The 14,900-nt window shown below is 43.6% G+C and overlaps 1 protein-coding gene across 2 annotated transcripts in view; it reads left to right on the top strand.

Annotated features, from left to right (window-relative positions):
* Positions 1 to 14,900, top strand: part of CRB2 (crumbs cell polarity complex component 2) — a 44,362-nt gene that overhangs the window by 10,863 nt on the left and 18,599 nt on the right. For both annotated transcript variants that reach the window (XM_035888611.1, XM_035888610.1), the window contains exons 2-6: positions 2,825 to 3,520; positions 5,644 to 5,839; positions 6,298 to 6,437; positions 6,910 to 7,092; positions 8,025 to 8,138. In XM_035888611.1, the coding sequence (XP_035744504.1) occupies positions 2,825 to 3,520; positions 5,644 to 5,839; positions 6,298 to 6,437; positions 6,910 to 7,092; positions 8,025 to 8,138 (1,329 nt within the window). The remainder of the gene's footprint in view (positions 1 to 2,824; positions 3,521 to 5,643; positions 5,840 to 6,297; positions 6,438 to 6,909; positions 7,093 to 8,024; positions 8,139 to 14,900) is intronic.

Below are 14,900 nucleotides of genomic sequence, written 5' to 3'. Positions count from 1 at the left end.
TTTTAGACATAACTAAGGTAATATTTGGTTATAGAAACTAGCTAAAACTAGTACAGCAACAATGCAAGAGTTCAGCTTTTCTCTATGCAGTCCTGGACACAGCTAGTTATTCACCACAGATGATGAGTACGCGTAACTAGTTCATGATCACAGCGAGTTTAGAGGAGACTGGAGTTCTCTCTGTTGCTATACCGCTGTTCCTCGGTAAGCCAAGAGGGCCTTTTGACTTTTTAGCAAAGCTTTGTGTTTGCTTGACTTGGTATCTGTCTGTAGATCAGCCCTGTTGTGTCTACAAGTTTATGTGTGACTATGGGGCCATATGTTTGTCACCAAATCTTTTTGTAATGGGCAGGCATTAATGACTGACACAGATTATTGAGCATCAAGTTACATGATGAACCAAAGCAGAGAAGGTAGAAAAAGGTATGTCTGTTGTGCAAGAACTTTGGAAAAGACAGGAAATAGCAAAGGGATTTGATGTTTATCTCTATTTGCAAGAAGCATTTAGACTGTCTACTTATCATGGAAGCAGAAAACTATGCGTGTAGCCTTTGAAATAACTTCAGCCTGCCTACACTAGCAGTGCTTGGTGATTCTGTTGAAATGTGAATTTCTTTGCAGATGGAGTCTGCTGCAAATTGGAGAAGTCATTCTGAACATGCAATGGACTTGGTCTCTTTTTTTTTTTATCAGGCTGTGCTCCTGGCCTGTGGAAAGTGCAGCTGGGACTGGTTACTCATTAAACATACAAAGGCTCATATCTCCCGCCTAGTAAAGCTCTTTTGCGAATAGTTTCCTGGGCTCCCACTCTAATTGCTGCAGAGATTCCAGGCAGATTCCGTCATCCTTGTTTTCTGCCTGACTGGAAATCTGAGAATAAAAGGGTTGATGGCAGAATAATGAGATTGCTGGACAGTGCAATGCTCAGCAACTCTCCCCAGCATCACATGGGAGAGGAAGGGAGGGGTGGGCCATAGAGATGATGCTGGGAAGAGAAAGGGCTGTCTAAATCCCTGAGCACCCTCCCTCCCCCATCAACACTGCCTCTTAAACAAGACTTAGAAACACTACAGTCTTTTGGAGGGAGGAATTTGGGGGAGGTCAGGGCAGGGGCAGGCTTTTGTAAACCAAAGTCTCCTATAAATCCCTTTCAGGACCTGAAGTCGGATGCCTCCACCTTCCGCTACAAAGAGACTGGGGAGCTGATGGGGCAGTGAGTTGATAGAAAACCACTGACACAGATTAACTACTGGGTGTGTAGAAGGTGCACCAGAGCAAGGCCAACATGACCAAAAATGGGCTGCGATAATGATGGCATGAATGAGAGAATGTGTAAGGTCAGCTAAGAAGTGATGCTGTGGTGTGTGATCCTGGCAAATCCTTAGCATGGAGCATGGCACGTTAAAGCAACATTTCTCAACTAGCAGTAATGCAGCAAGGGCCAAGGGTGGTGAGCTGTGGGTAGCGTCAGAGTAACTGGTCACTCTCCACCTGCGGTTCTTTGGAGTTCCCTGTCACTGGCTGGCCCACAGTTGCATACAGAAGGCAGCAGAAAGGGCAAAGAGCTGCTTACACAATGGCATCTAAACCCAAGGTTAAATGCTAGGGGTTGCTTGGCTTTCAATGCTAGGCGAAGGCAGGATTGTCTCACCAGAAGCAGGAGCCATTTCTCAGATACCATTTGCTATTTCATGAGCTTTAGCTCTGCTTTGTGGCCATTTTTCATAGACATTTTCAAAACATCTGCTATATAGTTGTTTGCAGAGTTACTTCCAAGTTTGGATGTTTCATGGCACTTAAGCAGGAACCAGTCTGGGGTATCTCTACCCCACAGCTTCTCTTCTTATGTATCCTGGAATGGAGCCGAACAAAAACCTCTGATATCAGAAAGCCACAGTGGGATGAGGGCTCATGACTGCTGCCTTTGTGAAGGGAGAAGTTCTCTGTCTGCATTGACTTTGTCCCTTTATACCGTTTTTTGGGTTTTTTTCCTTCAGAAAGTGAATGATTGTGTCATTGAGTCCAGGGCATATATCCTAATTCTAATATCAAGGCAACTGTCTCCTGTCCCCTGGGCTGTTCTGCCCTTTGACCAGATTGTGTCACAAAGTGAATTTGAAATTTCTTTTGGAAAAGGAATGAGGATTCCTCTTATTCTTCCACTCTGCTCCATTGACAAATATCTAAATTGAACAATTTTTTTTATATCATGTATCCTGTATAATCTAATTTATATGAATTAAATCTGCTCTGTGTAATCAGAGACTGTGTGAAGCGTGCCAGCTTGGAGTTTGGGTTGGGCTGTTGAAGGCAGCATCTTCAAATCACTAGTGGATTAGCTGAGAAAAAATCATATCCCCAGAAGGAGCAGCTGGGACATTAAGAGCCACAGCCAATATCTTAAAACATACCCTCTGCCTCCGAATTTCAAAGCACAAGTCTTGTGCTCTACCAGCAAAACGGTCATTGAATTTTACACAAAATTCATCTTGTAAATGGGTATAAGGGGATACATTTCACTGGTCTGAGTGACTCAGGGGTGAATAAGAACAAGTAAAATGGTTGGTTTGTGAGTGCCTCCTGAAGAACAGGCATCTAGTCACCCGACTTAGCAAGAAATTTCTGATTGCCCTCATATGAAGGCATGTTGTATTGTCTTCTTTGTAGTAAATGTTTGATTCTCCAGTATCCTGAGCTAATGGCTAGAACAGCCCCTTGCAATGTGGAATTTAGGATGGCAATCTGAGTTGTACGTGGTGATCGGCGGAAGAACTTTCTTTAGGGCTACAAATGCTGGCTAACAAAAAGTCTCTTTTCTCAACAGGGACTTCATACTCTGAAAATTATAGCAGCTGTTCCTCATCCCCATGTGAAAATGGTGGGAGCTGTAAGGATTTGGAAGTGGGTTACCAGTGCACCTGCCCTGTGGAGCCTGTAGCCTACATGGGCATAAACTGTGAACTGCTTTATGATGCATGCATTAAACATGGGTGTCCTGCCCATAGGATTTGCAATGGGACTCGAGGACTCCTGGAATATGAATGCATCTGTATGCCTGACTTGACAGGTATTGATTGTAACATTAATGAGTGTGAGAGCAACCCTTGTAAAGATCCTCGTTTTGAATGTGTAGATAGTGTAAACGGATACACCTGTAAATGCCAAACAGGACTGAACGGAGAAGGCTGCCAAACAGAAAGCTCTGTGTGCTCTAGCCACCCCTGCCTAAATAACGGGACATGTGTTGAGGGTCCTGGGGACTATACCTGCATCTGCCAGCCTGGCTTCACCGGGGCCGACTGCAGAGACAACATTGATGAGTGCGCCTCCAACCCCTGCCAGAACGGAGCCATCTGCCGGGACAAGGGGAATGAGTACAGCTGTTTCTGCGTGCCTGGGTTCCAAGGCTACAACTGCGAAATAGATATCAACGAGTGCGCCTCCCGGCCCTGCAAGAACAACGGCACCTGCCTGAACGAGATGGATCACTACCTGTGCAACTGCGTCCCCGGCTACACAGGTACCTTTCGTGCTCATGTACTAGTCAGGTCGTTGGGTTGCGTCTTGCTGTTCATGTAGTTCCACAATTTGCCTTCTGCTGTGTCTTGCAGTGTTAGTAGCTGTCCTGAGAAGCTGTCATGGTACAGCTATGAGGCTAAATCTCTGTTGCACAACTCGTATTTCTGGAGTGTTTGGTACTGTGTGTGAATAATGGTGTAGGGCTTGTTGTGGCTTCCAGGCAATAGCTGAGGCTTTGATTTCCATGGGTGGTGTGGATGTTGAGAGACGTGGATCTCAGAGTGGAAGTGGGTGGACTGTCTGACACTTGAGTACTACATACAAAGTAGATGCGATTAGCTCTCAGTATGGAATTAAGGGAGATACATAAAAAAAGAGATTTATTATCAGGAAATGTATACTTAGTGTTTCCAGGTATAACTTATCTCTGCCTACCTGGCTGGTAGTTCTTTGTCCTGTCCTGCAGGATTTCTGAGGGAAGTAGTCTTTTTGGAATAAAGTGGCTTTTAGTTGGCAATTTCTTCTCCAATTCTTTCACGCCCAGCGAATGTTTTTTGGTATGGGACATAAGATTCTTCTTTTTGTGCATCTGTGCTAATGGTGACTCAGAGAGTAATCTACACCTGTGAGTTATCTGTGAGGGAGGCAGTGGGGGGTTGGTTGTCCTTTCTCCTGCCCTGCTTATCGGAGTGGAATGCAATTGTACTGCGCCCATGTCTGCCTGGTACCACCTAGCACATGAACTTTCTCAGCCTTCCTCGTTGTCACAGACTGAAGTGTTTAAAGAGTTAGGTTGCTGTGAAGGAATGCCACTGATTACCAGTGGAATGAGGAGAAGTTACAACATCAGGAATGCAGTTACTGATGCTGACTTACTCTCTGATAAAAATGAACAGAGATGAAGGAGAAAAATCAGAATTTCTGTGTAGGCCTTAAGGTTACTACTGATTTTGAGTATCAAGCATAATTCTGTCTTTGCAAATCAGTTTCTTTTTTATCTTTATGCTGAAGCCTCAATTCAGGATTGTGGGATTCCCCTGCCAAGGAAGCGATAAAATGACTCAGGCAGCTGGAGGAGCTTGTTGTGCTCCCAGTTATTCTGATGTCAAATATGAGGCTTTGCCTTATGATCTAGTGCTTCATCCAGAGGTTCTAGCACCACTGGCTAGCAGGGCCAGGCTGTTTCCTGGTGCTTGCAGCTGGAATTCGGGTGAAGGAAGTTTTGCGTGGGTATTGACGGGTTTGAATGAGCAGATTAGGGGGCCCACATTCCGTCAGGATTAGGGTGGCCGTGTCCACTATGTGGTGAGCCTTTGCCAAGAAAGGGAGATTAGATGGATTGGCAGGTGCCACTGTAATGACTAAGGTTTAGAGGTGATGCCAGGCCACAGACAACTCAAAGAGGTGGAATATAGGTAGTATGGAAGACAGTTGCATAGAAGTCACTCGAGAGGTCTTATTCTGTCAGGGGAAGTTGAGAGTTTGGACCAAAAATGCATGACTTGCTGTTACTCTTGACTAATAATACTGGAGCTGACATCTAATATTTAATAGCATTTCGTAATAAAATTAGTATTTAGCATCACTGTAAGTAGAGTTTTGCACTGCTTTAATGCTTTTTTCCTAGGAATCTCAAAGCAAGTTACAAATATTATTTAAACAAATGGAACAATGTTTTGAAGAAGCAGGTAGAGATCACTTTTCCAAAATGCAACTGCCTCCGATGTAGAACACTGGGTCTGATTAATAGCACCACAACACAAGTGAAGAGTACTGTGTATAACTAAAACTGTAAGAGCAATACCATATATAAAAGTTTAAATAACACTGACTAGCAGTGTGATTCTTCTCTTCCTGTCCCTGTCCTCCCTGCCCTCAAAGGATCCCAAAAGTCTAGACAAAGTAATTTTGTTTGCAAATAAAAATTAAAGGTCCTTAATTTGTAAGAATCACATACTGTTCATGAGCTCCCAATATTCTTAAGGCTAAACTAGAACAGATCACTATGCTAGCCGGTTTGAGTCGATAACATGGATTTTGTGATTCCAGCTTAGAAGTCCAGGCAGCACAGATATATACTTTCCTGGATTTGTAACACAGATATTTCTCTGTTTTGTAACACAGGTATGAACTGTGATGCTGAAATAGATGAATGTGATTCAGACCCTTGCCAGAATGGGGCCCTGTGCAATGATCACGTTGGGTTCTACACCTGTACCTGTGCACCAGGTTATGAAGGAATCCAGTGTGAGGTGGACATCAATGAATGTGTGAGTCAGCCGTGCCAGCACAATGGGACATGTCATGACCTCATTAACAGGTGAGAAATCAGTGTTGTTTGGGCAATTAGATATCAGGACTGATCTAAAGGTCTGCTCCGGGGAGACCTTATAGCAGCCTTCCAGTACCCAAAGGGGGCCCACAAGAAAGCTGGAGAGGGACTTTTTACAAGGGCATGTAGTGATAGGAGATGGGGTAATGGCTTTAAACTGAAAGAGGGCAGATTTAGATTAGATAGAAGGAAGTTCTTCTCTATGAGGGTGGTGAGGCACTGGAACAGGTTGCCCAGAGAAGTTGTGAATGCCTCATCCCTGGAAGTGTTCGAGGCCAGGTTAGATGAGGCTCTGAGCAACCTGGTGAAAGGTATCCCTGCCCATGGCAGGGTGGTTGCAACTAGACGATCCGTAAGGTTCCTTCCAACCCAAACCATTCTGTGATTCTATGGGCTTTGCAGTCAAAGTAGGAGCTTATGCATTGCTCTGTTTTGCTGTCCCACAGCTACCATTGTGACTGCAGTGACACAGGCTTCGAGGGGCACCACTGTGAGCTGGATATCCTGGAGTGTGCCTCTGAACCCTGCCTGAACAGTGCCACATGTGTGGAGGGCATAAAAAACTACAGCTGTGCCTGCTGGCCAGGTAGGTTAGAAATCTATTTTGCTATGCTGGCATGTAGGCACACTGCAATGGAGGGCATGTGCTAAATTGCTGTGTTGAAGAAGTAAAGAATTAATGATCATACTGCATGGTCTAGTATGATTTTTCATTGTCTGAAACATTCAGGCTGCCACCGCTGCCCTTTACAGGCCATCCCAAAATCCAACTGACCTCATTGCTGGGAAATGTACCCTGCTTCTCAACCATAAAATTTTCTTTCTCTTTTCTGCATTTTCTGTCATTTATTTCTCTATCATGAGCTAATGCTTTCCTGCAAATTGATTATTTGGCTCTGGCATTTGCCATAGCGGAGAAAATGGAGGGCCTTGGGACTCCCTACTAGATGAGCTGCAGTGTCATCTGGTCTTAATCTCACCTTCAAGGCAGCCCCAATATTTGGGAGACTAGTTCCAGTGAAGTTGTGCGTGATGTTGACACTGATGTGTCCCGGCAGGTTACACAGGGCAGCACTGTGAAGAGGATGTGGATGAGTGTGCGACAGATCCCTGTCACAACGGAGGTGTATGCTTTGAGCGATCCAACCAAGCCTATTATGGGACACAGCCTGACTTCCCCAGTAATTTCAGCTATAGCCAAGCAGCTGGTTTCCTCTGTTCGTGCCAGCCAGGCTTTGCAGGTGAGCTATGCAGTAGAGGTTCATCCTGTCTGCACCTAATAGATGCTGCGTGGTTTGAGAAGATAGGAATGGGAGCCATGTTAGCTGTGCAACAAAAATCACTTAAAGACTGGTACTTCAGAGGGGTGGCAGCCTGATGACCCAGGAACGTGCTTCTGTTCACATACTGTATGAATATATCGCAGACAGCTGTCTGAATGTTGTTCTCTGTCCAGCAAGCCTGTCTCAAGGGTGAGGCAACAGCCTGTGCACTTTCCAAGCGCTTTGATGAATGCCCTCTGGCTATGCAGATGCCGAGGTGGTTTCACTCTGTCAGTCTCATGCATCGCCCCTACAGGATATCTGTGAAACTCCTCATCAGAGGAAACTAATTCTCTGGAGTCCCAGATAACTCTTCTAGGTGTTTCCTTGATGAGACTGCCCTCATGACAGCAACTGTATAACCAGAGTGGACAGGAGAAAAGGGGGTTCTTGATATCTTGCTCTTGGAGCTAGAAGCTCTGTGGATGTTCAACTGAACTATCACCCTTTCCCTGGTTTATAGATATGTATAAAAGGCTGGATTTAACAGCTGAGAAAATTCCCCAGTAGGAGGGTCTAAACAACAATACTTTTATTCTTTTTTGAGAGAAAAATGAGAGTTTAGTCCACTATTGCACAGATGGAAATGGTTCAGAAGTTCTGATCCTGCTGCTGCTCCCTTTCATGACACTGGAAAATCATTTGACCTTTCCATACTTCGTTTTCCCTAATTGTTTCGGTAATAGTATCTATTTGCCAGATTATCTGGAGAGACATGCTATAGCTGAAGAAATTCTTTTGCATTTTTAGATGACAGAAAAGAAGCGCAAAAAATTATGAATGCAGTTGTCATTCAGATTCTTTCCTTCAATGATGCACTTAAGGTGCCTATTTGTGTTTTCACTTTAAAGGCGAGACCTGCTTTACTAACATTGATGAGTGTGAGTCCCAGCCGTGTCAGAATGGAGGGCTCTGCGTGGACCTTATTAATGGCTTCCTTTGTCATTGCCTACCAGGTTTTTCAGGTAACGTTGGTGAAGGGGGGTGGCTGGAATCAGGTCCTTCTGGTTAACTAATGCCTGGCTGCAGGACTGGATTCCAGTGCTGGGTAGCCCAGGCTGCTGAGCGGGACTGAGATGAACTGGGGGGAGTGTGGTAGTGGTGCAGTGGGATGTCTGCAGTTCAGGGCTCAAATGCCATGGGAAAGCTATGTGATTTTGGTCAAGTAAGTTGATAGGCTGTATCTTGAGACATAAGATCAACTGTGTAGAAGAGCCTAAGATCAGAATATCTAGGGGATCTGTATTCTGCAGTGAAAGTTCACTGGGAGAAATGTGGGGTTTGGTTTTTTTTTTTTTTAAAGATACACGTACTCTGAAGGTAAACAAAACCAGCCCTCAAATAAAAAAAGGGGTGTTTAACGTTCTAGTTGTCACAAACTACTGACTGTAGTGGATTGGATCACCAGCACATAAAACATCCGTAAAACGTCTCCATTTCCTAACACCCCTGGATGATAAGAGCCAGTGATTTTTGGTTGAAGGCAGTAATCTGCTATGTTAGGAGGTCAAAAGGTCTTTGTGATGTGAGCAAATTAAGCCTTCTCTGTTTACAAGGGAATGGGGAGTCTGGATTCTTACACAAATGCCCTGCCTGACCCTACCAGGTCTCAGTTTTCTAGCTGAAAAACTGGGGGATAGTGAATATTGCACATCAGCTCTGTTGGGAAGTTACGCAGCTGATACTAAAGCTCATCTTAGTTTAAAATATTTGTTCTTGGTCTTCTGCATCTTTAAATTCCACATGTACTCTATGTTTTGAGCAATTTAACACCAAAAAGTGGTTTATAAGAAAGGTGGTCCCCAGCACAATCTTGTATTTATGTATTTTTGAGGTGGATGTAACCTTTCTGCAGTGTTACTAGGCTGCCATCTCGTGGGAAAAAGAAAAACTTTAAGCCAGAAGAAAACCTCATCTCTTTTAACTTCTTGCAACAGCAGGTAGCAGCATTCCAGAAGCCGTCTTAGGCCTCTTTTGCATGGGAAAGTTTTCTGTTTTCCTTCTGTGGTCATAGTGGTTGAGCTATGTTGGTGTAACTCTGTCCAGCTCTTTCCTGGGAAGAGCCATTACACAGGTATTCTCACTCCCAGAATCTCAAATCAACTCCTAGTTAACACCTTCTGTAACTGGGCTGAATTCTTCGCGGGGTTTTCTGGCCTATCTCATTTGCTTCGGATTCCTAATTTAGGCTAGGCCAAGAAAAATCTGCCTTTGTAGGTGAGGTCTTTCAAAATAGGCTTTCATCTAAGCTCTTCATTGCTACGTTTGTGGGTAATTACAATGCTGTACTCATGAACTGAGATCTTGTCCAAAAGGATAGTTTAAAGTTTATCCTACTTGTCAGAATTCCCACTCACGTATGTGCCCTGTTCCCTTTTCCTCCTTCAGTGCCCCAGCACCCTCGCAGAGTTCAGGTTTTCATTGTGCTTTGCCAAACTGCAGATCTGTTTAATCCTTTCCAATTCTTAGCATGCTCATGGGCAGAAAAGCTGACAGAAACACAGGATGATGGGCACAGGAGTGCTAGAGTTCATTCTGTTGCATCAAATTTGGGTTCATTAGTACTTGAAGGGGATTAGAAGCAGGTTGCTCTTCTGGATATTGCTTTTGGTAAAGGACTTTGTCTCAGCTGAGGTGGTTCTGACACATTAACACAGTGAAAGGCTGGGAGCAGTCTGTGAGATCAGTGAGTGCGTGTGGAGGAGTGAAGCTGACAGGGAAATAATAGCAATTAATCTCCCCTCCTTTGTCAATTAATCCCAGTACAGTCATGCTGGGTAAACAGCTTATTACTTCATATTAGGATCACAGAACAACTTTGTGAAGCTTCCCATAATGTTTCTGTTCAAAACACATTTCTGTGGCAGCTTAGATCTGCCATGAACTTGGGTTTAAGCTGCCTCCGCTGATTAAAGTGAACTTGCTACTCTGATGAAGAATGCTTTCTTGGGGCGGCAGGGGGTTCTTTCTGTATTTTTTTTTTTTTTTTTTTTTTTTCTTCAGTCTGAGGAATTTGGGGAGTGTTGGGATAACAGTGTGAGTCAGGAGAAATTCTTTCTTTGCAAATTAACTGCCTCAGTGCTGTCTCAGGCTACAGCAGTGCGGGGAGATGAGCCACCTCTCTCTGAAATGTAGGTGTTGCAAAAGCGGTGCCTCATTCCTGGGGGAACTACATAATAGGTCCTGAAGGGTCTGTTCAGTGCATCAGTTTCTGCTTTGGTAGAGGATGTACCCTGACAGGATGTAAGAAGTATGAATCAAAAGATTACATGTGCACTAAATAAAGTGAGGAGAATGAATCTTGCGGGGTCTTGGAAATTATGTCAACTGTGGTCGAAGGAAAAAAGCATATTGGGAAAAGTCTGGGTTTTAGGAAAAAATAAAACCCCAAATTAATTCTTTAATCATAGGAATAGTTTCATTCTCTCATGTATGTACTAGGCAATCGTTTAGACCGGGACATGAAAAAGATAGGGACCTCCATTTGGAATGGGAGTCAATTTTTAACCTGCAAGAATGTAATCACTGAAATGGAATTTGGCTCATTGAAGAACTTTTAAATGGCTTGAGCGCTCCCACTCATATTTCCACTCCTGCTAAAGTTGTCTTTAGAAAGGCAGTGTCCTAAAACACGGTGCTGTGGCATTGGCCAGCCTGAATGAGAGGGGAAGAGCACCATCATTTCAATTGCAGACGTCCCTTGGCTGTGGCACCTTGTGAGCATGGTAAAATTCTGAGCTGTTTTGCACATGGCTGAGGAATGCTTCTATTTTCATGAGAAATCAGAAGGTGATGTGGTGGTAAATTTGGGAGAGATTGTGAATGTGTCTCAAAATAATTGGAGTGCTTATTGACCATTTTGCTTTGTTCAGCCATAATGTCTTTGTCAATTGTCCTTAAAGGAGCAGGATACCGTCTCTGTAGCCAGCTATAAATGGTTACTCTGTACGAGTGCTGGCCCAGATCAAATAGGCTTGAATTCCTGGGTCATGGGTCAGGAAATAAATGGGAGATGCTTCTTCCTTCTAACCACCTTTGGATAATTTTTTGTGCAGGTATTTCTTGATGTCAGATTTGTTTTAGAGATGTGGCCTCTACAGAAAGGGCAGCTAAAAGGTTAAGATAGTAAAGAGATTAGAGGACTGTTACCCCTTCAACAGAATCCCTTTTGGTAAATATAGCTGAAGGGAGCTAGGGAACGCTTTGTGAGACCCCCTCCCGCTTCTCTTCCATTCCACATTGCATCTCCCTTCTGGATCATAGCTCCATAGTTAATCAGACCTTTTGACTGTCATCTGATCAGAATGCTGCAAGAGTGTACACTTCACTCTAGATCCTGCTTGTGTCTAGGTGTCAGGTGGGTTTTGATCAGAAGTGTCCTCTGAGAAGAATCAATGATGCTTGTGACTGCACAATCTGTTTTGAACTAGCCCTTTGCGTAGATATTCTGACTATGGACAGCCTGAGATATGCCAGCTCACCATGATTAAAGACTTTTGAGAGGATTATTAGTGCTGGAGCAAGTCTGATGAATTAAATTTGACTTCCTTACTAACCCAAATGGGTGAAGCCCAGCTTAATGTCTTCTTTAGAATCAGGCCAGGGAAGTACTTGGGCAGAGCAGTGTCCCAGAGAGACAGAATAATTCTGCACATAGGTATGGCGAGATGGCTGTCTTCTAATGGTGTCTACCAGGAGAATTGACTTCAAGATGTCAGATATCGGACTAGATTCAGTGTGTTGATTTTTCACATAAAATGCTTATCAGCAATGTTTATTATTTTCAGTAATAATGGATTTTCTGGCCAGGAAACCACTGCTTGCAGTATGTGAACGGCTGTGTACAGTTGCAGTATGTGCCTGCCATGTAGCTGCTGCTTCCTTTTTCGATGGCTAGCTCTTGAGACTAGGATGGGTGACACTGAAGCCTCTGGAAAGAAATTCCTAAATTTCTGGGACTCATTTACCAATGGAAGTTGCTAATCTCTATCTAAAGAACATGTGTGAAATTTGGAAATTTCTATCCAAATTTCACTCTCCATTTTGTGACATTTTTCTGCTAAGAACCCTCTGATACATTTAGTGTTCTTTATCTTGACCTCCTCCAAGAAGTTTTACAAATGATTAGGAACAAAATAATTCTCTGAATTCAAACCCCATGACTGAATCTTGTAACTTGCATGATTGCCAGTGTGTAAGAACGGGGAATTAAAACCTCTAGAAAATGAATCATCTGATCCTTTTAATTTCTTTAGAATCCTCCAGTTTCAAAGAACCTAAGCAGTTACTCCTCAGTTGTGTGTAGTTTGAAACAGATGTTCAGTGATCCACCATTTTGGCTTATAAGAGGTCTTTAAGTATTTTATCTTGCGCATATATATGTACTATTGTCATGACTGTGTGTTTCTCCATCCTCGTTCTGTCTAAGAGAGACCTAGTCTATATATATCCTTAAACTGATCCTGGGAAAAGAAGCAATCGCAGTATCTAATTAGCAATATTTCACGTAATGAATTTGAAAAGATGTAGTGACTAATAGGGGATCAGAATTTGTGCTGACTTATGCTACGTGGATTTGGGTACAATCTATTTCCAGCCAGCAGTATACAAATAGACTCTGTGTGTGTGTATGTAAATATATACACGTGTGTGTATGAACCAAAATACGGGATTTTTTTATAGGGATTTAGTGTTCTCCAGTCTTTATAGCTGTTATGCTTTATTGTTGCAGTGGGCAGTTGAATGGGCACAAGCTACCCATTTGTTTTCTCTTGAACAATAATAACAGAAGGGTCGTACTAGCTAATATAGATAGTATTTTAAATCTGTGCTAGGGTAGGCCTGTGCATGCATAGGACCCAGACATGACTATCTGAAAAGTTTTGACTCCAAACAAACACTCACCATATCCCTCCCACTTAAAATATCTGTAAAATTGACTGGCATGTTTGGATTGAGTGAAATGAAGAAGGTAAAATAGCTACAAGAGTTGTCGGAATGCTTTCTTTTAATATCTTAAAGTGATACTGCTAAAGCAGATTCCAGACTCTGACATGTGGGAGTTTTTGTTTGCTTGGACCTGACACTGATACTAACAGAGACTCCAAGTTTGGGGAAAGGCTCACAGATAATGTTTCTTCATAGAATTAAGAGCCTTCTCTGGGTTCCTTACAACATGAAAGTACAATTCTGCTTCCAGGAACTTTACAACATGAAAGTAACCACATTTTTTAAAAACAACAACAAAACCAGAACCATGGAGAAAAAAACCGAGATTGCAACAGCTAATGTTATAAGGCTACTAACGAGGAAAGAGAGGGTTTTGATTCTGTGGTGCCGTGTTTGAACCAGTACCATCAGCATAATGCAGGGCATTTCCTTCCATTCAGTTTGACTTCAGAGAAACAGATCATGGTAGTTAAAACTTGAGACTTTCCATTGTGAATAATGCAGAGTGGGAATGCTTGCGCTCACAGATGCACAGAATAGGGCACATGGAGGAGGGAAAGTGAAGTGCTGGTCCCTGATTCAGTGAGTATTGAATGTACAGCAGGGCCCAGGCTGCACTCTGCATTTGGAACTCTCCTTATTTGTGTGGTTTGGATATTACACAGTGGTGGCAATGCAAGCTTTTTGGTTTAGGCTATAAAAAGAAAAATCCATATTTTGGCCTTATTCATGGAATTGGGCAGATTGACATGGGAGGTGGGAAGGGCAAGAGATTGTCTCTTGACTTTTTGCTGCTGGCCCTAACGCTGTGGATTCTGCAGGGATTGCTGTAACGCGCCGAGCGCGAATACGCTGTGAGTACGCATTCTTCGTGTCAGCACTGACAGAGGCCAGCTGGGGAGGTTTAGAGCGCGGCTGGATTAGATCTCACTACAGCGCAGGTCTCTTCTATATTGGCTAGTTTCATCTCCAATCCCTTTCTGTCTGACTGGCATCAGGCAGCGCTGACACACATTCTGCCGTTTCAGTCCACCCCATTTTTTTTTTCCCTTTACTGTCACAAATGCCCACAAGGAGTCGGCCATGAAATCTGTGCTGATTGGCGTGATCCTGAAGGGAATTTTTCTGCTAGCAGGTAATGAGATCTATACAGTAATTACGATGTGTCCTGAATGTTTGCGTGCCTGCTCAGGGCAGGGAGCTGGTTGTGCGATTAGTGGTAGCTGGAGGCATGAGAAGGAACAGGAATTGCCTAGAAAGGAAGAATGTTTTTATTTTGAAGAGACCGAAAGTTTTGTTTTGGAAACTTTAGGGCAAGGAAGTTCCTCGTTGCCGCAAGATGAATGCGGAGCTGCCAGCGTGCTCCCTGTGTGTCTTTGCTACAATTCTGCCCTGCTCTGTGCAGTGATCAAACCCAGGGTGTTCCAAGGCAGGGCTCCTCGTTTTGTACTCGGGTGTTCTGCGTAAACACACAGGTGTCTCCCTGTTAGTTCTGCGAAACGTTAGTTTTGCTTTCTACAGATGTTTTTTGCAACTTTTACTTTTCTTTGATGATTTAAAACTCCTTTATTGAAAAGTCGGTTTTGTTTTTAACTCGGAGGGCAAACCCTTTGCTGGCCTATGCACTTCTCCATCTCCTCCCCCACCGTCTCCTTGAGTAGTAGTGCACGGCGGGAGAGAGGTCAAAGCAGCATGTTGCCATGGAAATGGCAGTAATTGTGCAAATATAATTGTGTCGGGGGCCGTTTGTTGCAGCTAATTTTCTCTTTCCCCTCCCC

This window comes from Egretta garzetta, unplaced genomic scaffold, assembly GCF_000687185.1.
Source record: "Egretta garzetta isolate BGI_Z169 unplaced genomic scaffold, ASM68718v1 scaffold211, whole genome shotgun sequence".
In the NCBI taxonomy this organism is placed as follows: domain Eukaryota; kingdom Metazoa; phylum Chordata; class Aves; order Pelecaniformes; family Ardeidae; genus Egretta; species Egretta garzetta.
Note: the sequence above shows the minus strand (reverse complement) of the source record. Positions and strands in the feature narration are given on the sequence as shown.